The sequence below is a fragment of the Pelophylax lessonae genome (genome assembly GCF_965119305.1).
Source record: "Pelophylax lessonae genome assembly, chromosome: 6".
Taxonomy (NCBI): Eukaryota; Metazoa; Chordata; class Amphibia; order Anura; family Ranidae; genus Pelophylax; species Pelophylax lessonae.
This window is the reverse complement of record NC_138773.1, coordinates 261717979-261741423: the sequence shown is the minus strand read 5'-3', so window position 1 is coordinate 261741423 and position 23445 is coordinate 261717979. Positions and strand designations below refer to the sequence as shown.

Genomic DNA, 23445 nt, shown 5'->3' with positions numbered 1-23445 from the left:
AGAAAAGAACAAATGGGGACTTACCCTATGTGACATCCATCATTTGGAGACAAGATGGCTGCTGGAACAATGTTCCCTGAAACACACATGGCACCCATCAGCCGGAAGGGAGCAGTCCCATGCATCAGACCCGCTACACAGCCGCTACCGATAAACTGCAGCACATGGCGGGAGCTCGCAACCGGAACCTACCCCAGTGGGGACTCATCCACATTGAGGTGTGTGTGCCTGGTATACCTGGAAATGCGCTCCCTCTTGGACTTTCTCAGGACCTAGAAGCGTCTGGTTACATCACTTTATATATTTACAGGCATCTTACTATAATTGTTTTTTAAATTCACTGCACTTTACTTTATTATAATGTAGACTCATTTTGTACTATGTTTTTGTCAATCCTTTACAATAAAGTGTATGTAAAGGCAATTTTTTTTAGGAAAGGTTATTGGGAAAGGTTTGTCAGATTTTTAATGCTGTCTGTGTCCTTACTGGACAGATTTACCCCTCTTTATGCTCTGGCGATCAGAACGAGAGTGAAAGGAAATACATTTTGAGTTGTAACCAAAGCAAAGGTTGAGGGAAAATCCTCCAATGGGGACACCTGTTCCTGTGACAACCCAATTCAATTTGGCCAGGTTTTCTCTGAATTTCTTTGCATCTCCAGGACAGGAAGTGGTCGATAAAGGCAGCAAAAAATAACCTGATAGGGGGTTTAAGACTTTTCCACTCCAATCTAAAACTAAAAATAACATTTGACTTTCAATACACTTTAATAGCCAATATAAAGAAACAATGAGACAATTCAAACCTTGTTTATGCAGTATAATCTCATTATTCATACCTGCGGAAATAAAAACTTCACAAAATCTGGATTAGGCTCCATTCACATATATGTGAATTGGATGCTCTTTGAACCGCATCCAATTCACATGACATGAATCAAACCGGCTTTCTATGGAGCCGGTTCACATATGCAGTGCAGTGGCAGTGCAAATTTGCTGCAAATTTAAAAAGAGTCCTGTGGGTTTTCTGAGCACTGTGGTGCACACATCTGATCAGTTTTGAACATGAATTCTATCCCAAAAAAAAACAGCATTGGGTCCCCCCCAATATATACAAGGCCCTATATATCTGGCGATGCGGCGTCTTGCTTCCCGGCCCGCTCCTTATTAACCAGCTAATGTAAGCGACGCTGGTCACATCTGAACTGCATCTAAATCACAGCTGAACCACTGAACAGCTGCTTTGGAAATTCACACTGGACATGTTTGAACCTAGCCTTATTGTTCCTGTTATAGCTTTGGTCAGATGTTGATGATTATGCTGGAATGTTGCATTTGTGATTACCATATTTGAGTTGATGTTTGATTATCTTTTATAGAGAATGATTCTATTCATGGGGAGAAGAAGTGATATTGGTTTAAAGATAATTATTGATGGGCCTCTGTAATAATATACATCCTAATTCCTAAATTGTTGTAACATTGCAGTTTACCTTTCAGAGATTACTTGATTATTTTGTTTACTTGTATTTCCTTCCTGCCTTTTCAGAAATGTCAGAGCACTAGTGTCAGGCTGTAATGCCACCCTGTCTCCTGCCCAAGCTTAGTGGCAATAAAAAATAATTTCAAAGTTGCCATATAAAAAAAAAGAAAAAAAAATGTTAAAAGCAGAATTACTTCCAATGAGGCTAAAGGTTGTGGCAATTATAATTATTAAACAGGGGTTTCTATTTCCAACAGATTGTTTAGCATTTTACAAAAGAAAGAGAGACAGTAGAGTTAAAAAACAATTCAAGACAAATGGGTTTGAGAGGCCCTACTCATGAGAGCTTAGAGTCTACAAGGTACGGGCAAGTAATAGAAAGGTAAAAGCTGCGTGGGGATGAGTAGATGGAGAAAGTAAATGTTCAGTTTTTCAGGGAGCTGTAAAAGCAGAAGTTTTTTTTTTTTATTTTAATACATCCTATGCATTAAGATAAAAAGCCTTCTGTGTGCAACCCCCCCCCCCCCTTCAGCCCCCCTTACACTTACCTGAGGACCCTCTCTGTCGAGTGGTATCCACGAGTGTCTCAGCCGACCGAGATTCTCCTTCCTGATTGGCAGAGACACAGCAGGGGTGCCATTAGCTCCTGCTGCTATCAATCAAAGTCAGCAAACCAATCAGGGGAGAAAGGCGGTGGGACCAGGGCTGGACTCCGTTTCTTAATGGACACAGGGAGCTGTGACTCAGCTCGGGTGCCCCCATAGCAAGCCTCTTGCTGTGGGGGCACTGAACAGGAGAGAGGGGCCAGGATCACAGAAGAGGGACCCGAGAAGAGGAGGATCTGGGCTGCTCTGTGCAAATCCACTGCAACAGAGGAGGCAAGTATAAAATGTTTTTTTTATTTTTTTTTTTTTTTTTTATATTAAAAAAAGGAGATTTACAATCACTTTAAAAATAATAGGCTATAAGTTTTAAGACATAGTCTAAAGGTGTAGAATAGGAAATAGCTGCAGAGATTGAGGTAGAGAGTTCCAGAGTATAGGAAAGGCTCTGGAGAAGTCCTGGAGGTAAATAAAAGTGAATTTTCACCCTCTCCTAATTTTTATTTGTTTTAAACCCCTATTTATCTGGTAGAAAGTTTTGCACAGTTCAGATACTCACCCACCAAGCAGATTCAGCATTTTCCAGCTGAAACCCTCTTCTCTTCTGGCAGAGCTCAATTCTGCTCTACCGTGTTTTGGTGTGATATCATCACGAGGCTGCCTGCTGTTCTGGGTTCAGCTGGCGTGCTTCCCTATGATGCATAATTAGGCTCACCTCCTCCTTCTGGGAGTGAAAAATTTAGTTAAAAAATAAAGAAAGAAATAAAAAGAGCTCTGATCATGCAGAGGACTGGAGGAGGTGTGGGGAGAATGGATAATGTATTTGAGGGTGAAGATCTGCTTTACCCTTCTCCAGCAGACTGGACTGAGTCCAGAAAAAAACCCTGTCATTTTGTTTTTTATTGTGGGCTGTATCCCTATTGGGGAGATCCACCCTCTTTTTTTACTGTTTGCCATTGTCACTGAGCAAGAAAGTGAGGGGAAATCACACATTTTATAGTTGCACCAAGAGCTAGAAGTAGGGGAAATCTTACAATGTTGACATCTGTTTCAGAGCCAACTCTCTAAGAGGAGAATTCCATTCACTTTAGGGGATTTCTTCTAAAATCTTGTTGTGTTTCTGGGGCAAGAAGTGAAAGAAAATTTCCCCAATGGTACACAGATAGCAAAAAAATAACCAGATATAACGTCTTAACTAGTGATCGACCGATATGTTTTTTTTTTTTAATGCCGATACCGATATTTTGGTAATCGGATATCGGTATTAGCTGATATTGGTCGATATTTTCGGACATTTACATTTTTTTTTTCACAGGTACTGTTGTAGAGGGATCTGGGGGTCTAAAAGACCCCAAACCCCTCCTCTGCACTTGAAAGCATTCAAAACACCAAGTTTGGCTGTTTTGAATGCTGTCATTTTTTTTAATTAGTCGCAGAGTTTTTTTTACATGGAGACCTGATCAGAGCGGAATGCGGCTTTGATCGGGTCTTCTCTTCGGCGGCCGTGCAGGTAGGATGCCTGGGTCTCCTGGTGGGACAGGAGACCCAGGCAAGCCGCTGAAGGTGGTGGGAGGTGGGGGGACGTCCCCTCCCACTCCTTGTAATGACAGACGAGTGACTTCTCAACCGCATAGGTTGTCATTACAAGACAGCCGACCGTGGGCTATGGACGCAGGTACCAGGGTGATGCCTCTAGCTGGAGACATCACTCCAGTACAGCACTTTCCCGAAATATCAGCAATATCGGTAACCTCAGGGGCCGATTCTGATATATCGAGGAAAGTGCAGATCGGCCCCCGATATCTCGGTGTTGCCGATAATCGGTCGATCCCTAGTTTTAACCCTCTGTTGCTCTATTCAAAACTAATAAAATGGCTATACATATGCTCAAGCAAGATACAAGTCCTTTACTGTAGAGCCTTACTTACCAAGTGAATTACAACAAACACAGCTGTGCTGGAGAGGTAGGGTATTGTTAGAACGTAAAGTGTATGCATAGCCCGATCTTTTCTTTTTAGTTTTGGAGAGAATAGAGAAGAATTAGAACCCCTGTAAATTTATATTTTTTGCTGTGTTGATTCTCACTCTCCCTTTGTCCTGGTGACCTTGTTACTGAGACAGGAAGTGTTAGAAAATCAAAGCACTGCAACAAGAGGTGAGGGGAAATCTTCCAAAGGAGACATCTGTTCTGGTGACTACGGTCTAAGGGTGGAATTTTTCTTGGTATGTAAAGAGATTGTCTCACTTCCTGTTGACTCTCCAGGAGAGGACATAGACAGAAAAAAAAAAAAAAATGGTGGAGATTCAGATTCATACAAATAAAATTTGACTCTGTTTTCATTTGAACTGTAGGTGCTGAATTTGTTCTTGGCCTTACTCCTGAGCTCTTTCAGCTCTGACAATCTTTCAGCTACGGATGATGATGGTGAAATGAATAATCTCCAGATCGCAGTGGGCAGGATCCAGAGGGGGTTGTCCCACATTAAGAAATGCCTACGAGATTTTTTCCAGAAATTGTTTTTAAGAGCTAAAAAAGATGCGGATGACACAAAACAGCTGGAAGAGCTGAGAATTAAACGCGATAATGGTGTTTACAGCAATATTGTTGTGCAGAATATCAAAATTCAAGATTACTATCGAGAAGCAAGTGGGACAACAAGTGGGATAGGCAGCAGTGTGGAGAAGTATGGAGGTGATGAGAAGGACTGTATGGCTGTTAGTAACCAACAGTGCCTCACCATAGCAGTGCCTATTGCAGCCGGAGAGTCGGACTTTGAAAACCCAAACACTGAAGATTTCAGTAGTGAATCTGACCCTGAAGAGAATAAAGAGGTAAGAATTATTACAAATAATGCATTACATCTTCCCTAGTAATCTATTTCCAGTTCAGCAATAACATTTGAAAAAAGGATTTAGACTGAGGAATAGAAAAATACATTTGTCACCCAACACTATTCAATAATTACTTTATTTTTTTAGCAAGAATCTAAATAATGATGCCTGAAATTTCTCTAGTTGCCATATTGTAGGTAATGCTTGTTTTACAGGGTTTTACCCTTGGAATTAAATAAGACCCTGTCATATAATTTTGTGAGTGGCGTACTTATCCTTGAGACTTAAAGGGAAACTATTTAAAGTTTATCAGTTTGTTGAAAAGAAAAAAATGAATGAATAAAAACAACTGAATGGATACAAATCATAGCCAATAATGCTGAAATGTAAAAAAAAAAAAATCCTGGTCTTTTAAGGCAATTAGATACTCCTTGAATGTTTTAAATTATCGATTTGTGGTGTTATTGTGTATAGATATTATTAGCCAGTTAAATTCTGTGCATTTAGAAACACGTTCAGCCTTTCAAAAAACCAACTACAGACAACTAGCTCATGTGGAAGTCTATCCCACATTTTGACAGCTCTTACTATAAAGAAACCTTTCGATCTGCTAAAGTTCAACCTTTTTTTTCCTTTAAGTTCCCATTGTGGCATTACTAGTTGTTTAATTTATTTAAACAAAGTAGAAATTCTCTTTTTGTTTCTTTTGTTTAAATGTTTTTTTCTTTTTTTTGCATAAGCTTAGCATTTCTAATCTGTCCCTGGAGAAAAATTGTTGATTAGACTATTTAAAATTATTACATGCATATACTGTATAAGTGTATATGCCATATAAATGCATTTAAACACATGTATGTCTTTACCCATGTGAATGAGGCCTTAATGGTCTTCTGTTTCTGAAAACTGCACTTCATCGGCACTGCCTGTATCTTATATTATGTTTTTTATTAGTAACAAAGGGCAATACCGTTTCATGGCAACTGATCAAAAATTACCTTTTATTTTTTCCACCAACCAGCAGTTTTTTCCACTTTGATATTAAATGAAGGCTACAGCCTGTTTCTAAAATCTGTAGACCACAGGCAGCTAAAATAATAATAATGGTAACGATTGTAATAATGATTTATTAGGTAGCAGTTTATTCTTTATCTTTGCTTCATGGATTACTAACAGTTTCTTTCCAGTTCTTTTGAATTTATTGAAATAGTAATCAGAATTTCTTTACTAATCAATACATTTGTGTGCCTACCTGGAAATTTGAAAAAACATGTCTTGTTATAATGCCTATTTACTTTAATTTTATGACAATTTTGGGAGCTTCTGATTGTAAGGGCAGCTTGAAGGAATATGATTTATGTTGTTTCCTGATTTTGGACCTGAAATTATTAATTATGGCAGAGAAATATGTATGATTGGTAATGTATTGGTTTAGATTGATTTACAATTGTATTTTTCTGCTTTGATCAAAATCAGAAACTGCTTGGATTGGTAGGAGTAGCAAATTAAATTCCCAATACTCGTGTTTCAACGAAAAAAAGAAACCTTCCAAAATTTCCATAAAATTACAAAGTGTAACATTAGAAAGTTTTCAAGAACATGGTTGTATTTACGAATGTGGTACAAACTGTTCTGGCTGACAGCCAGAATCACAGGAAAAGACTGTCATCTTTGAAATGTAAATTAATTAATATTTATCATGGCATGGCCAAACCTACACAAGCATTTGTATTTATTTTTATTTTTTTTAATAAAATGCTGCCCACTAATAAAAAAAGCTTTGGAAACCCTCAAACACTGTTTAAAAGCTGCATAAATCAATCTTTTCAGCAGGGCTTTTCTGTATTTGCCATACGCATAAAAATTACATTCATAGCCATAGAATAATAGATACATTCCATAGAGTACAGAGCTTATGAATATGTGTAAAGAGGTGTCAGTGTCGGGAGGGGGGTGAGACCCCCTTACGCCTCCCGCAGAAATGATCAGATAGCTAATTATCCACATGGATCACTACTTCAGGAAACAAAATCGCTGGCTGAAAATAATGTTACCAGGATGATGCCTGTAAGTGCAGGCATCATCTCGGTATAAGCACTGAAACTCGAGGATGTCCATTGGGCGGCAAGTGGTTAAATACAGATGAACAACCAAAAACAAACTATGGAGTGCATCTGATTTCTGAATTGCAGGGGAAGGTGGTAGGACCACTGCAGTACAATTCCCCAGTCTAGGGTACCTAATAAACTGCAAGAGAAAGTGTCAGTAAAGGCAGGTACTGTCCTCCTCCCATCTACCTTCAGTTCTAATGCCAGACATGGGTACACATTCACTTCATTGAATTTCCAACGTATCGTCTGAATCTACCTATTTAAACCATGTTTTGTTTTTCTTAACTTTATTGCAATTTTTTAGCCACTCTTCCCTGGCTCTACATCAGTAAGTTATTTTTGGTGCTGAAAAAAGAAGTGGCCAGAACAGACACAGACAAAGTGAAAATTGCGGTGCACCTTTGCATTGGTGGTCATTAGGAAAATGATCTCATTACTGTACTATTCCTTTCAAGTCTGATCAGACAATTTACTTTCTACAATCCCCTGCAGGTAACTCCTTTGGCCCTTTTGATATGTAAAATTCAACTTGTCTGCCAGCTGTGTTATGGTGTGAATACACGATTACAATATCGCCCGATCATTCGACCACCGACTTTTGAAAAAGTATTTGTCGGTCAAAAACGTTGCCAACATACACGGTCTGAATATCGCCCAACCGTTGTCCGCCGACCAAATATTTTCGGGCATGCGTGATGAGGTTATACAGATTTAAACTGAACGAGCTCAACACCAACGTATAGAATATCGTTCTTTCGCAAACGAGACGACAGAATTTTTTGTGTTTTTCAAACGGTATTTTTCGTTCACAATATCGATATTGCTCATTGATGGCTGGGCATTAACGAGTAGAATATCGGCCGATCGCTCGCTGAACGGAAATTTTCGGCCAATTTTCTTATCGTGTATTCCAGCCATTAGGTCTAGTACATACCTATGTACACATTAAAAAACTGTGTGTATATATATATATATATATATATATATATATATATATATATATATATATATATAGATGTATATATATATATTTATATACAGTATACACCGAACGAAATTATAAAACGCACCACTTTTGTTTTTGCCCCCATTTTTCATGAGCGAGCTGAACTCCAAGATTTTTTGCTATGTACACAAAAGGCCTAATTCTCTCAAATTTTTTTCACAATTCTGTCTAAATCTGTGTTAGTGAGCACTTCTTCTTTGCCGAGATAATCCATCCACCTCACAGGTATGGCATATCAAGATGCCGATTAGACAGCACGATCATTGCACAGGTGTGTCTTATCACACAGCACAATGCCACAGATGTCGCAAGTTTGGAGGGAGCGTGCAATTGGCATGCTGACTGCAGGAATGTCCACCAGAGCTATTGCTCGTGAATTGAATGTTAATTTCTCTACCATAAGAGTAAATTTCTCTACCGCCTCCAAAGGCGTTTCAGAGAATTTGGCATTACATCCAACCGGCCTCACAATCGCAGACCACGTGTAACCACACCAGCCCAAGACCTCCACATCCAGCATTTTCACCTCCAAGATCCTCTGAGACCAGCCACCCGGACAGCTGCTGCAACAATCATTTGCATAATCAAAGAATTTCAGCACAAACTGTCAGAAACAGTCTCAGAGAAGCTCATCTGCCTGCTCGTTGTCCTCATCGGGGTCTCGACCTCACTGCAGTTCATCCTTGTAATCGACTTGAGTGGGAAAATACTCACATTCAATGGCGTCTGGCACTTTGGAGAGGTGTTCTCTTCACGGATAAATCCTGGTTTCTACTTTACAGGGCAGATGGCAAACAGGAATGCATAAAGATACCGTGACAGGATCCTGAGACCCATTGTTGTGCCATTCATCCATGACCGTCACCTCATGTTGCAGCATGATAATACACGGCCCCATGTTGCAAGGACCTGTACACAATTCCTGGAAGCTGAAAACATCCCAGTTCTTGCATGGCCAGCATACTCACTGGACATGTCACCGATTGAGCATGTTTGGGATGCTCTGGATCAGCGTATACAACAGCGTGCTCCAGGTCCTGCCAATATCCAGCAACTTCGCACAGCCATTGAAGAGGAGTGGACCAACATTCCACAGGTCACAATCAACAACCTCCTGTGAAGGTTATGTGTTGCACTGCGTGAGGCAAATTGTGGTCACACCAGATACTGACTGGTTTTCGGACCCCCCCCCCCCCCCCCCGGTACAGTAAAACTGCACATTTTAGAGTGGCCTTTTATTGTGGCCAGCCTAAGGCACACCTGTGCAATAATCATGCTGTCTAATCAGCATCTTGATTTATCACACCTCTGTGGTGGATGGTATATCTCGGCAAAGGAGAAGTGCTCACCAACACAGATTTAGACAGATTTGTGAACAATATTTGAGAGAAATAAGCCTTTTGTGTATATAGAAAAAGTCCTAGATCTTTGAGTCCAGCTCATGAAAAATGGGGGGAAAAACAAAAGTGTTGCGTTTATAATTTTGTTCAGTGTATGTATATATATATATATATATATATATTATCTAATTAATGTCAATTGTGTATTACCTAAGAGATGAGCAGAGAGTCTTCACTGGTCCCATCTTGCTGGCTTTGTGAGGTTGGTGCCAGAACTGTGCCACTGCTTGAGAAACCACTAAGAACATATGTAGAAAGGTTGGTCTACACAGTCCTGATTACCTGTGTTCACCAATTAACTATGCACAGTTACGGTATAGCAAGATTATTCAAAAATTTAGTTGTAACAAAGAAGTGCAGTTTTTCTTGAGTGTTTGTGGAATTCCAAATTAAATTGTGTATGGATTTTGGTTTGTGAGTGGAGCAGGTAAAAGCAGCCTGTGTAGCTCTGCGCCTTCATTTGAAAATAAAAATGATGACTGCATTCATTTGTCCTTTGCCTTTGAATCTAGGCACATGCAACGTTGCAGAAAGATGGCATATTTTGACCTTTATTGCTTCCCCTTCTCACTTCTCACAGGGGTAAAAACAAGTTGGAGGAGTCAAGAATACAGCTCTGGTGTTTATTTTTAACAAGACACAGCAAGGTGTCCCCTCAAGTAATCTATATGGTTATGCTACCAATGAATATCAGTCTGCATGCAGCTCAGCTATGGACCTTCTCATCCATTGCAGCACAATGAGAATTTTGCACAGCTGTCCCAAGTGCTGAACTGTTTAACTTGACCATAGCATGATCATGCAAGACTGGCAAACTTGCCCTGTTCTGTGAATTCGGCAAAGTTTCAGAAGTTCACAACACAGGGTGGGCAGTTGCCACTCTCCATGGTGCTGAAATGTACAAGAGCAGCATGTTGCTTTAACAGATCATACGTTCCATCAACTGTCAAGTTGATGCTGCTATATACAGGCTGCATGTACTTGGTGGTCACTGTTGCCACTTTACCTAAATGATGTGCATGCTGTGCTCTGCAGGAAGACTAACTTAACTGAGTTTTCAAATTTAACAGAAGGTGAAAATGCAAAAGAGTACATGCATCATTAAAAAAAAAAAAAAATACATATCAATTCAAATTTTCTCTATTATACAGGAATTGACCATAGTTACATTTACAGCTGAATTAAAGAAAAATAATTGTGTTTAAGTAGTTTTGTCCTTTGAAACATTATGCATGGACCCTAATTGCATTTAATCATTAAGTCATCGGGTATTTACTTGGTTTGCTTGTACTTATTGGAAGATCTGAATACTTCGGTTTGACTTCAATTTGTTTGTGCCTCTCATTCTACAGAGCTTGCATTTCTGGGAACACCTAATATCAGAGGCCTGCAATTCGGCAGCTCTGGGATTCCCAACTTTGCCCATTAGTTTTTCCTAAATTTGATTTTGCACATACCTGACACAGTATAATTTTGCGCATCCCTTATAAGAAGGTATCCATTCCACTACTCCACTCCTAGTACAGTCTACAGGTGAAATTAATATAGACGGAGACATAGATTTTCAAGAGGGAAAGCATGGGTCAGAATCAGCGTCAGAATTCTGTAGTTCCAAAAAAAGGCACTGTGATGCATGATATGGCTGTACTGAATATTGGAAAAAAAATATATAACATTGATCTTAAAACTTGCATTTCATTTAATTCTTTCAATTGTCTGCCAAATATCTGAACTATAGAAGGTTTGTGGGTGCATTCAGAACTTGCTTCTGGTGCAGGGAGGAAGGTGGAAAAGCCATGGAGGTAAGGGCATACAGTTAAAATGGTGAGAGGAGTAGTAACAGGGTGTTCAGAACCTGTTTCTCTGTCTGAAGCAGCTCTCTGGTGAATATTGATTTCTGTGTGAATCAACAGAAATACTCAGAAATATAAAGAGACGAATATACTGTATATGCATAGTATATTTATAGTATGTATTGCAGTAGAATTCTAACTTTTATTCTATTTTATTATATGGAAAATTCTCATTGTTCATACCTTATTATGGCATATCAGTATTGTTAATGGAACCCTTTCCCCATCCCACCCATAATCTGCACATACAATTCTAACTGAATGAAGTTGGTGAATTGCAATCATTATCAAAACTTGGAGACCTGCAGGGAGGCTCAGGCAACAAAGGCCAGTGAGGAAGCTTTTTTCAATGGAGGTATAGGTAACACCACTAGACCACCCTTGTTGCCTGAAGCTCCTGGCTGGTTACAGTCAAGAGTTCAATTTGGCCTGGTAATTTTACCATATCTGACAGTGCCTAAAGGGTTTTTTCACCTTCAGCTTGTACGAATACATTGTGTTAGCAAGAACTCCAAATGTAAGTGTACGTAATCTGTAGATTTGTTACCCTGTAGATGGTACAGCTCTGCCATGCACACTTTATACAGTTTTCCTGTTTCCAAGGAACAGTTTGTGTCGTATCATATAGCATAAAAAAACAACAACAAAAAAAAAAAAAACACATTTGCTGAATTATATAAAAATAACGTAATAATGCAAATGAGATTTAGAAACAGTCATCATTTGGAAAAAATTGCTGAAGAGCCTGGGCAAACCAAAAATATTAAAGTCATCTGAAGGTGAAAACTCCTTTCAAGCGCATACATTTTTTAAATAATCTGCACTGATTAAAATCTAATAAGTATTAAGTGAGGGATTCCACGTGCATAATATTTTCTCAGTTTGCACCTGTCCATGTAAATTTTCATGAAATTAATGGCTATGACATTCTAACTATCTTCTGTGCTTTGCAGGCAAATCATTATCTGCTAGAACTTTTTTGCTGCCAGTGTATGATACAAACCTGTTTCCTAGTTAAGATTTGTATTTAATATAAGAAGAACAGCAGAGCTGTATCCCATCCCAGGTCAATGAAAATATTCAAGTGTGACTTTTTGTAAATACATAAAAAAACTTTTTTGTAGATATTATAGGCTCATTGTTTCAAGGTGTATAAAGTAAGATCAATTCTGTCTTATACTTGAAAAGAGGTCTAAAAAGTTAACGATAAATCTATATAAATTAGATCACTTTTATTTTAGGCAGATCATAAGTAAAGTGGATCTGTGCTATGCCCTTACAGTGCAGGGAAATTGTTTCATTTATAATCCCAGCCCCTGAAGGTGCTTTTAGTTACCTTACCGTCACTCCCATTAAGTTGCATGAGATATCCAATACTTCTGGATATAGGTAAGCACCTGACTCATCTTGTGACCCTTGACATGACATTGCTGGTATTGCACAGGCACCCAGCATTTTCACATGTGACTGAACTGGAGCTATGTAAGCTCCAATTAGGTCACAGGACGGCTTCTTCTCTCTCTACTTATGTGGTTGATTGGGGGAGATAAAGAAATGTAAGTATAAACAGCTGCAGGGAGGTGGCACAGATTCACTTCATTAATTGCCACCCTAACTCAAGGGAAACTTGCTCACATATGACCATAGTTAGTCACATTCATATCTAACACATTTCAGAATATAAAAACCATGGATTTTCCGCCAATATCTGGGAGCTATATGAAATGGTGCTTCTCAAAGGATAAAACCTTGAGCAATGTGACTCAGCCAGTTCCACCACAATGAGCAAAAACTTTCCACAGATCATGAAGTATAAATATATTCAAAATTTTACTTAATTTTAAGTAGATTAAAACAGCTTAATTTTTTATCCAGTTTCTTAATTGGGTAGGAACGTCTGATGTAGTCCTGTTGGGAGAACATAGATTTGGTGGTTTGTGCATTAATGTGGAGGATATAAAAAGGAAAAGGAAAGATCCGGTATGGGGTACAATAAGCTTCAGTGAGTATAAAAGCAAAGCTGCATTGTTATTGGTGGGTTAATGTCCACCTAGATTATTGTGGTATACTGTCTTGAAAATCACATGACAAATTTAGCATGCACTTGTAATCTGTAACAAAAAATGCAAAAACTGTTAAACTACATCAACCTAGTGCCAAAAAATAAGTGAGATTGACATGAAATACATGGCACTCATATGTGTAGCTAACAAAATTATTTGATAATACTATGTTGCTGTTTGTTTATTGAAGTAGGAATTTGGGACCAGAATGGGCCGAGACTGCGGACCGTTCTGCCATCAGCTTCTGGCAAATGGCAGAACTGCTAAATAGCCATGAATTTAAAAAAAAACCTTTGAAATCAACAGCTGTCCATATACAACTTTGGTTTAATACTTCTGAGTCTTCTGTACTTTAGTATTGGATGCTTTCAATTTTTATTTTTCCCACATTAGACACATTTTCAAAATAACACTAGAAACCACCTTCCTGATTAAAAATATGAGCAGTCTGAAAAGTGATGCACTTTGATCCTGCAGTGACCAATTAAATGTCAGTTTTGAGCAGTTAGCCAGTTATCTGAAAACTGATATGTGATTGGTTGATTTGGGTCACTCAATTGCTCTTGGCACCATGTTGGTAAACGGGTGCTTTAGTATTTCACACTCCTTGTAATTGTTCTTCATTGTTTGACTTCTTTGCAGAAGGTAAAACTTTCCAGCTCCTCAGAGGGTAGCACGATAGACATCAGGCCACCAGGAATGGAAGGAGAAATTGATTACTTGGGTTATGACTATGAGGAGACACTTGATCCAGAGCCATGCTTCACAGATGGTTTGTTCTCTTCCCATTGCCAATGTTTCTGCTTCTGCATTATACTTCTGAGTTATGTAAACTGAATAATAATATTTCCAACATGTTCTGCTACTGACAAGCCGGGCCTAGTGTGTTATTCACCAGTATACTTACTGGGAGTTTTCACAATACAAAAGATGTTTAAGTTTAAGTCCAAGGTGTCAATGTGACATCATGTGGGCCCTCACAGTTAACCTTTGATTTTTTTTTTTTTTTTAAGTACTGTAGTTTTATTGTATCTTTTAAAATCTATATATGATAATGAAAACAATATGCGAAATGTTAGAATTTCATTTCCATGTATAGTAACATTATTATTATGCTACTAAAACATTTTATTTGACATCCAATCTATTCACCTTTACCAGACCCTGAAAAGGTAAATATTAGAAAGGAAAAGTAGTGAGAAGCAGAGAAACAAGGAATATATTAGTTGAGGTGCTTTTATAACCTGTTATTATTACATTTTCCACCTTGGTTAAATGCAACATTCCAAAAGGTCAGTTAAAAGTTTGGGATTTTGCTGGGTTGCCTGTTGCCATTTCATGTCTCATAGTACTCTATCAAAAAGACCTTCTTGCTGTAGGACCTGTCACTGTCCTGCCTTACTCCTTTGAATTTCAGCTTCATCTGTTGTAGTAATCCTAACACAAAATAAATTAAAGGAGAAGTCTGGCCAAATCTTTTTTGGCCTTACTTCTCCTATGGACCTGCACTCCTGTGCCCGGTTTTCAGCCCACAGTGGGCTAAAGCCCGCTGTCTGCTGACGTGACTCAGCCAGTCCAGGCTCTGGATCGATCCTGACTTTACAGTTGGGATCCACCCAGATTCCTGGATTAGCAGCTGGCTTAGCCTCTCAGCGAGCCGCCCCCTCCACAGCCCAGCGCTTCTGTGAGTGTTGGAGGGGCAGAGCAGAAAGCTGGTGACTTACAGTCACTGGCTCTCTGCTCAGAGAACTGTAATTAGCAGTGTTTAATTGCTCAGTTATCAGTGTAGAACCGGCGGGGGGACAGATGCAGCATTGGGTCACTAAAAGTATAAATGTTTATTTTTTTTAAAAACTCAAACTTCTCTTATACTGATTCTGAAGAGACGTATACAGTGCATGCGGAAAGTATCCACAGCGCTTCACTTTTTCCACATTTCGTTATGTTACAGCCTTATTCCAAAATGGATTAAATTCAGTATTTTATTATATTATATGTGGAAGAAGTTTGTTTGAAATCTTTGCAAATTTACTAAAAATAAAAAAACGAAAAAATCCCATGTACATAAAATGTATTCACAGCCTTTGCCATGACACTCAAAATTGAGCTCAAGTGCATCCTTTTTCCACTGATCATCCTTGAGATTTTTCCACAACTTGATTGGAATCCACCTGTGGTAAATTCAGTTGATTGGACATGATGACATGGACATGGACAAACTAAGCCAAGAAGTCCAAAGAATTGTCTGTAGACCTCCGAGACAGGATTGCATGGAGGAACATATTTGGGGAAGGATACAGAAAAATATCTGCAGCATTAACGGTCCCAATGAGCACAGTGGCCTCCATCCTCCGTAAATGGTAGAAGTTTGAAACCACCAGGACTCTTCCTAAAATGGGCCGCCTGGCCAAACTGAACGATCAGGGGAGAAGGGTCTTAGTCAGGGAGGTGACCAAGAACCTGATGATCACTCTGACAGAGCTCCAGCATTTCTCTGTGGAGAGAGGAGAACCTTCCAGAAGAACAACCATCTCTGAAGCACTCCACCAATCAGGCCTGTATGATAGAGTGGCAAGACATAAGCCACTCCTCAGTAAAACGGCACATGACAGCCCACCTGAAGGCCTGAATGGCAAGTGTCATGTCTGGGGAAAACCAGGCACTGCTCATCACCTGGCTAAAACCATCCCTACAGTGAAGTAAAGTGGAGGCAGCATCATGCTTTGGGGATGTTTTTCAGTGGCAAAAACAGGGAGACTAGTCAGGATCGAGGAAAGATGAATGCAGCAATGTACAGAGACATCCTTGAAGAAAACCTGCTCCAGAGCGCTCTGAACCTCACCATCAATGACCCCAAGCACACAGCCAAGATAACAAAGAAGTGACTTTGTGACAGCTCTGTGAATGTCCTTGAGTGGCCCAGCCAGAGCCCAGACTTGAACCTGGTTAAACATATCTGGAGAGATCTGAAAATGGCTGTGCATCGATGCTCCCCCATCCAACCGGATGGAGCTTGAGAGGTCCTGCAAAGAAGAATGGGAGAAACTGCCCAAAAATAGGTGTGCCAAGCTTGTAGCATCATACTCAAAAAGACTTGAGACTGTAATTGGTGCCAAAGGTGCTTCACCAAAGTATTTTGCAAAGGCTGTGAATACTAATGTACATGTGATTTTTTTTTTTTAGCAAATTTGCAAAGATTTCAAACATACTTCTATTACGTTGTCATTATGGGGTATTGTTTGTAGAATTTTAAGGAAAATAATGAATTTAATCTATTTTGGAATAAGACTGTAACATAACAAAATGTGGAAAGTGCTGAGAATACTTTCTGGATGCACTGTAGGTAACAGCTCTGGTAGAAGTGCAGACCTGAAAACAAACACAGAGGTATCATTACCTTTCCAGGTACCAGCCCTTTAAAAGATGATAGCACTTTTTTAGATAACAAAGTCCTGTACACTCTTGCCCACTTCAGCCATCTCAAACCTCCAATGCAGATTTTATGTAGTCTGTCATTTTGATCATATAGGGAGCCATAAGACTCTGAATGACAATGTATGCAGCTACTGGTCCTGAAGGATAATGGCCTGCCCATTTTCCTGTGCAAGGAATACACTCACCAGGTAGTACTGACCAGTTAATGGTTTAGTTAGTAGAACTAATTCACATTCAACTAGACTTATGCTCTAGTACTGGAAACATTTCTTCACAAAAAATGTGGATATTGGGGATTGGTATCACATAAACTGGTTTAAATGTTCCCATTGTCTTGGACAATCAACACTTGACTTGGCACAATGCATTCATTTGAATTTAGGTAGCCACTTTGATTATTGGTGAAATGCCTTTACCATTACAGAACATGTGCAGTTGAATGTAATTTACTACTACTGGCCTGACCAGATAACTATTTTATTTCACACCCTTAACGTGACTGCCATGATTAGAAGGTCCTTGGTATGTGGTGTGATTTTTTTTTTTTTTTATTATTTTTTATTGGTCATCTGGTGTGCTTACTTCTGACATTCTAGTGGTGGGCTCATAGTTTGGACTTGGTACATGTCCACTGCTTTGATTTATATGCTGATTTTTTTTAGTGAAAAGCTGCTTTACATAACCCCAAAGACAGCTGCTTTGGAAATATTTTTAGAGGCATTATTAACATACCTACAAAGCACAGATGTAAGACCTGTTTTGAAAACAATCTACAAAGTAAAAGCTGCAGCAACTGCTCTATTCAGGTTTTGGACTTCTTAGGGGCAGGAAAAACCCTTGTTAGCAGTGTTAATTGATTACTTGCCAGCTTCTTTTCTTTTGTCCCCAGGCTGCGTAAAGAAATGTGCATGCTGCCATATCAACATTGAAGAGGGGAGAGGAAAAACCTGGTGGAACCTCAGGAAAACCTGCTACCTTATTGTGGAACACAGCTGGTTTGAATCATTTATAATCCTCATGATTCTTCTTAGCAGCGGGGCCTTGGTGAGAACAACGCACTCAGTGTTTCATTACGCCAACCTATTCAGACTTATTTAATTCTCTCTTGTACTGTTTTTTTTTTTTTTTTTTGTTTTTTTTTTAATGGAGGTGAATAGTTAGGGAATTACACATCAGTGAGCCTTTACCAGCATTTACACACAGTTAGCACACCAATTCCATACAGAAAAGGTCTGGCAAGAAGGAAAGGGACATGAGCCCTGGTCATTCTGGTTTACATAACGGACAGCTGGCACTGAGAGTGTGATGGGGCCGCTGTCAGTAATGCATATAGTTGATAAATAAAACACTGAATGATGAACACAGATATCAAAGTGTACGCTAAATTATTAGCACACCATCTAGCCAACATCATACCTTCCCTAATACAAAGCCACCAAATGGGGTTTGTGAGAGGGAGACAATCCTCTGACGCAACCAGAAGATTTTAAATGTAATGCATTTTGCAGTGTATACTCAAACGCCTTCTCTGCTGTTTTCTTTAGACGTGGAGAAGGCGTTCGATAGAGTGCATTGGCAATTTATGTCAAGTGAATTAACCAAGTTTGGATTCCAAGGCTCCATAAGGACAGCAATACTAGCCCTATATTCACATACTTCTGCTCAGGTATATACCTCTGGTCTGCTATCCAAAACATTCCATTTATGGAACCAACCAGGGATGCCCCCTGTCACCCACCATTTTAATCTTGTGATAGAACCACTAGCAGAATCTATCCATACAAACTTACAAACCACAGAATTCCACTTTAACCGTAGACAAAACATCATTACCCTTTTTCTGATGGCGTAATTTTTCTCCTAACCAACCCCTTAACATCATTACCAAAGGGACACAGGATCCTCACACAATTCAGCAATATATCATATTATAAGGTCAACCCTCAAGGTCAAACAAGACCTGCAAAATCAATTGCCCTTTTCATGGAACTCCCAAGGTATTCCCTATCTAGGGATTACCCTTACACCCTCAACGTCATCCCTAACCTAGGCAAATATCATACCTTTCATCACCAAAAATAAAAGCCAATTTCAACATATGGCGCAATGCGAACTTACCTGCGTAGGTAGACTCGCAGCTTTTAAAATGATGATTCTACCCCTGATATTGTACATCTTCAGGGTGCTCCCCATTCCCATACCAGCTGCCTATATAAAGATCTTTTCAGGTCTCCTAAATACCTTTATCTGGAATGGTAAAAGACCAAGGTGCGCACACATAAACTCAATCAAACATAGATCAGTGGGAGGAATGGGATTGGTGAGCATTCAGGATTACTACTGGGCAACACTACTAGACCAACTCAAACATTGGTTCACAAACAGAGAAGCCCCATTATGGTCAAATACTGAAACAGCACTATCGCCTACACAGGACCTTAACTCACTACTAATATGCGACATACTGTATGGAAACCTTGGAACACGTCCACATTCCCCCCACAATAGCAGCAACACTAAATGCGTGGAGAAATTTACTCAACAATCCCAAACATTCCACAAAAGTAGAACTACCTGACCTTAAAACCCAAACATTAGAATTTATGATCCCCTTTTTAAAAACCATTACACTTCAAATAAGTGGTTTGAGCAAAGTGCAGAATTTTTATAACAACTCTAAACTCAAATCATGGGAGAACCTGCGAACAGAGTATAACCTCCCCACCAACTCATACTACACGTGCCTCTGCATCCTACATTTTTTGTCCAAACACCCCTTACCGAACATACAAATCCCCCTTACTACCTGGAATTGCTTTACTTCAAAATTACCACCAAACAAAGGCATCTCCGTATTTTATAACCTAATACAAGACAAAACTGCATTTCTCAAATCCCCCTCCATTCAAAAATGGGAAACAAATCTCAACAAATCATATTCCCTGAAGCAGTGGCAAACGGCCTTTAAGGTGATACAAAGATCCTCACACTGTTAAAATCACTGGGAAATGATTTAAAAAAAAAAATACATTGTGGTATTACACACCTCTCAGAATTGCAAAATTCTCCCCAAAAGCATCTCCTAACTGCTGGAGAAATTGTGGAAAAACAGGGAGTTTACTTTCTGAGACTGCCCTAACTTAACCAGCTTTTGGAAGTAAGTATTCTGCCTAATTTCACAGATAACAGGGATCTTTACCTCACCACCAGACAAGGGGCTAGCTATCCTTAATCTAGGAATGGACAACTACCCACACTCCCTAAGGCCAGTGGTTACACACATCCTACTAGCAGCAAGAAACATCATTGTTAAGAAATGGAAATCCCAAGAGTCCCCAAATTTATCTGAAGTCATTAGTACTGTTAATCTCAACTATGCCAATGAATGCCTACTGGCGATTAACGCACTTAACTGCACTAAATTTGACCACATATGGTCAATTTGGTCTTAAAAATATGTATCCAAAGTTTGAACCATTGTTGATCCAGATTACTCTGTACGGATTTAACTGCCTGTATACTATATGCATTATCTCCTTAATGTGTACCAATTTTGTATTGTTTGAAAACCCAATAAAAATGTATTGAAAAAAAAAAAAAACACTTAATTATTACTGTGCACACCTCAAAGATTTATATAATCAGACTGATCGAAGATAAACTATAGTATGCTGAAATCATGTCTAAAGCTGAACTCCAGGCAAACAGCTAAATACGTAGTTGGAATGCATATATGGAATATTTTTTACCTGACAATGGATTTGTATGTCTTTTTATCCAGCCTTGATATATTTTCAGCTCATCCAGACTACACAGGCAGGTGGATGACCTAAACAGTGATTGTAAAGTCTTGTGTTTTAAAAAAATAAATAACAAACATGATATACCTACCTCCACTGTGTGGTTGGTTTTGCACAGGAAAACCCAGATCCTCCTCTTCTCAGGTCCCTCTTCACTGCTCCTGGCCCCTCCCTCCTGTTGAGTGCCCCCACAGTGAGCAGCTTGCTATTGGGGCACCCGAGCTGAACTGCAGCTCCGTGTGTCCATTCAGAGACAGAGCTGATGTTCGGCCATGCCCCTTCTCTCTCCTGATTGACTAACTGAATTTGAATGACAGCAGTGGGAGCCACTGCTGTGTCTCAGCCAGTCAGGAGGGATAGTCCCAGGCAGCCAAGGGACTCGTGGACATAGCTGGAAAGAGATGGGCTCAGGTAAGTATTAGGGGGGGCTGGGGCAGCTGCTGCATACAGAAGGCTTTTTATCTTAATGCATAGAATGCATTAAGATAAAAAACCGTCTGCTTTTACAACTCCTTTAAGAAGCAGCAGCTGGCTGGTGAGATCATCCATGTGGTCACCCTGCTCTTTCTTGCTGTCAGAATGTTCCTTGTTGGCACATGTGTGCTGCATCAACCTAATTCGTTCTTACTGGTGACTCTCCCACTCTCAGTTTCTACTTCACAGGGAATTAAAAGTAACTGATAATGAGTCCAACTCCAGTATATAGACAAGTTGCATTAAAAACTTTAAAAATACATTTAACGTTGAACTCCAAGAACGTTTTTTGCATACATTACATTGGGCCAGCTTGGCTAGATGTAATTATCCACATCTGATATCTGAAGGGCCACTGAAGATGCTGTTATTCACTGTTATCATGGCAATGCCCCTCCTCTCCACCTCTGCCAGTCAGACTACACACTTCGCATTCACTGAAAAAATACAAGGCGTTCTATGAATGGTGGAGGTGCCAAGTAGGCAAGCCCCTGTTTTTTTTTTTTGCAGCTGCTTGGCACAGAACCCAAAGATGGCAGCAAGTACTGTAGTGACGCCGACTATCACAGCATTTGTCAGCTTCCCCAGTGGTTCCTTGGGTATGAGATATCAAAACACTCACACCGTAAAAGGTGCTCACCCAGCACTAAGGATAGAAGCATTAATATAAGTATAGTACACACCACAGTGCAGTACTGGATTTATAATTGGGCAAAAGATTTGGGCAAAAGAGGCAATTGCCCCTGAAGTGCCCCTCTGCCAGAAGCCCACCCCCCCCCCGGTCTCCTTTATGAAAAAATTTAATAATTATGAAATTAGTTTTATTATTATAACAGAATTAAGAAAGTGTGTGTGGGTGTGGTGATACGGAACAGTTAGGCCTGACTTTAGAGGCAAAGAAAGGGGTGAGGGCTTCTGGCAGATGGTTTAGTTTTACATTTCAACTTCTCATATTATTTTACTATTCCAAGATGTTTGTTTGACTGTGTTGCAGAATGTATTGTCATGTTTACAAGTGACAAGTGGGTGGGATAAGGGAAAAGTTTAAAAAATGTTGGAAAGTGCCAGGCAACAGCCCTGACACCATAATGTGGGAGTGAAGGTAATGACTAGCAGAGGCACATGCGCGGCTCTCATTGATGGTGGCTGCTTAATCCTGGAGCTCCGGTCTCAGTCAGCTCTCTGTGACCCCTTGACAGCCTCACACTGCTTCAGTAGCATGAGGGATAAGCCTATTCCCCTCCTTACACCCTCAAGCACATCATGGGGAAAATTGGAAAGCAAAAGGGTGCTTCTCTGCTGCCCCCAGAGCCGCGAACCCAGGCTGGCATGGAGCTGTTCCTTTCTAGGCCGCAATCCCCGGCCTCAATTTCACAGCCGGATCTATCCTCACACACAGACCTGCTCCTATTCACTGTGATGCCACTCCCTACTCAACAGGCAATCAATACACAAGACTCCAAACCAGTGTTAACCCCTGTAATGCTTGATGAGAAGCTGCAACTTCTCCTACATCAATTAACAGGTAACATTGCTTTGGAAGTTGAAAAACATTCTCTCTTTTTCAAGAACTCCATGGGGAGATAAGATTGAAGAAGATACAGATGCTTTAGAAACAAAGTTTTATGAACTTATACAAGATATCCAGGCCCTAGAAAAGAAAATTCAACTTTAAAACACTCTGTCTCTCAGCTACAGCTTTAGCAGGAGGACCTTGAGAACACAGAACGGCGCCAAGATCTACCCATTTGTGGTATCTCTGAATCTGTGGGTGACAACACACTATGCCCATACCTCCTGGGCCTTTTCAACACCTTGGCCCCTACCATAGCTGGGGTCCCTCCTAGAGACGTTATCGTCCGGTTTCACTACTATGATAGTAAGGAAGCGCTTGCCCTGCCTACCCGCAATAAATCGCAAATTCATTATAAAGACGACAAGCTATAAATCTTCAGTGAAGATTAGCCCTATCACTTTGGCCAAACGCTGACAACTTCACCCTATTACTTCCCACGTGCAGCTGTGCAGGGTCCCCTACTACTGGGGTTTCCCCTTTCAACTGATTGTCACTCGGGAAGGAGTCCAACACAGTCTACGAGACCTGCAAGAAGGGCACGCCTTCCCCCGAAGCCTGGGCCACACTCCAGTCCCGGAAGATAAATTTCTTCTTCAACCACTCCCACCACATCCACCTCCTGCTACACTTAATTGGATATGGACTCCCGCTAAGCAGAATACCAAGAAAACATCTGCTAACCCACTGTGAGCTCATTCTTCCAAACAACCCCATGATTTCTATGTGGCAATCTCTATTTTTTCTTCATCATGCGGAGCGGCTGTCTCCCTTGTATCCATCCCAAAGTTTTAGGGTCCTATGCACAGGACCTTTT

General features: G+C 40.0%; 1 protein-coding gene across 3 annotated transcripts in view; it reads left to right on the top strand.

Annotated features, from left to right (window-relative positions):
- The window catches only part of LOC309557913 (sodium channel protein type 2 subunit alpha-like), a 244726-nt gene that overhangs the window by 180214 nt on the left and 41067 nt on the right, over nucleotides 1–23445 (top strand). For all 3 annotated transcript variants that reach the window (XM_082260781.1, XM_082260780.1, XM_082260782.1), the window contains 3 exons: nucleotides 4437–4916; nucleotides 13989–14118; nucleotides 17671–17825. In XM_082260781.1, the coding sequence (XP_082116907.1) occupies nucleotides 4437–4916; nucleotides 13989–14118; nucleotides 17671–17825 (765 nt within the window). The remainder of the gene's footprint in view (nucleotides 1–4436; nucleotides 4917–13988; nucleotides 14119–17670; nucleotides 17826–23445) is intronic.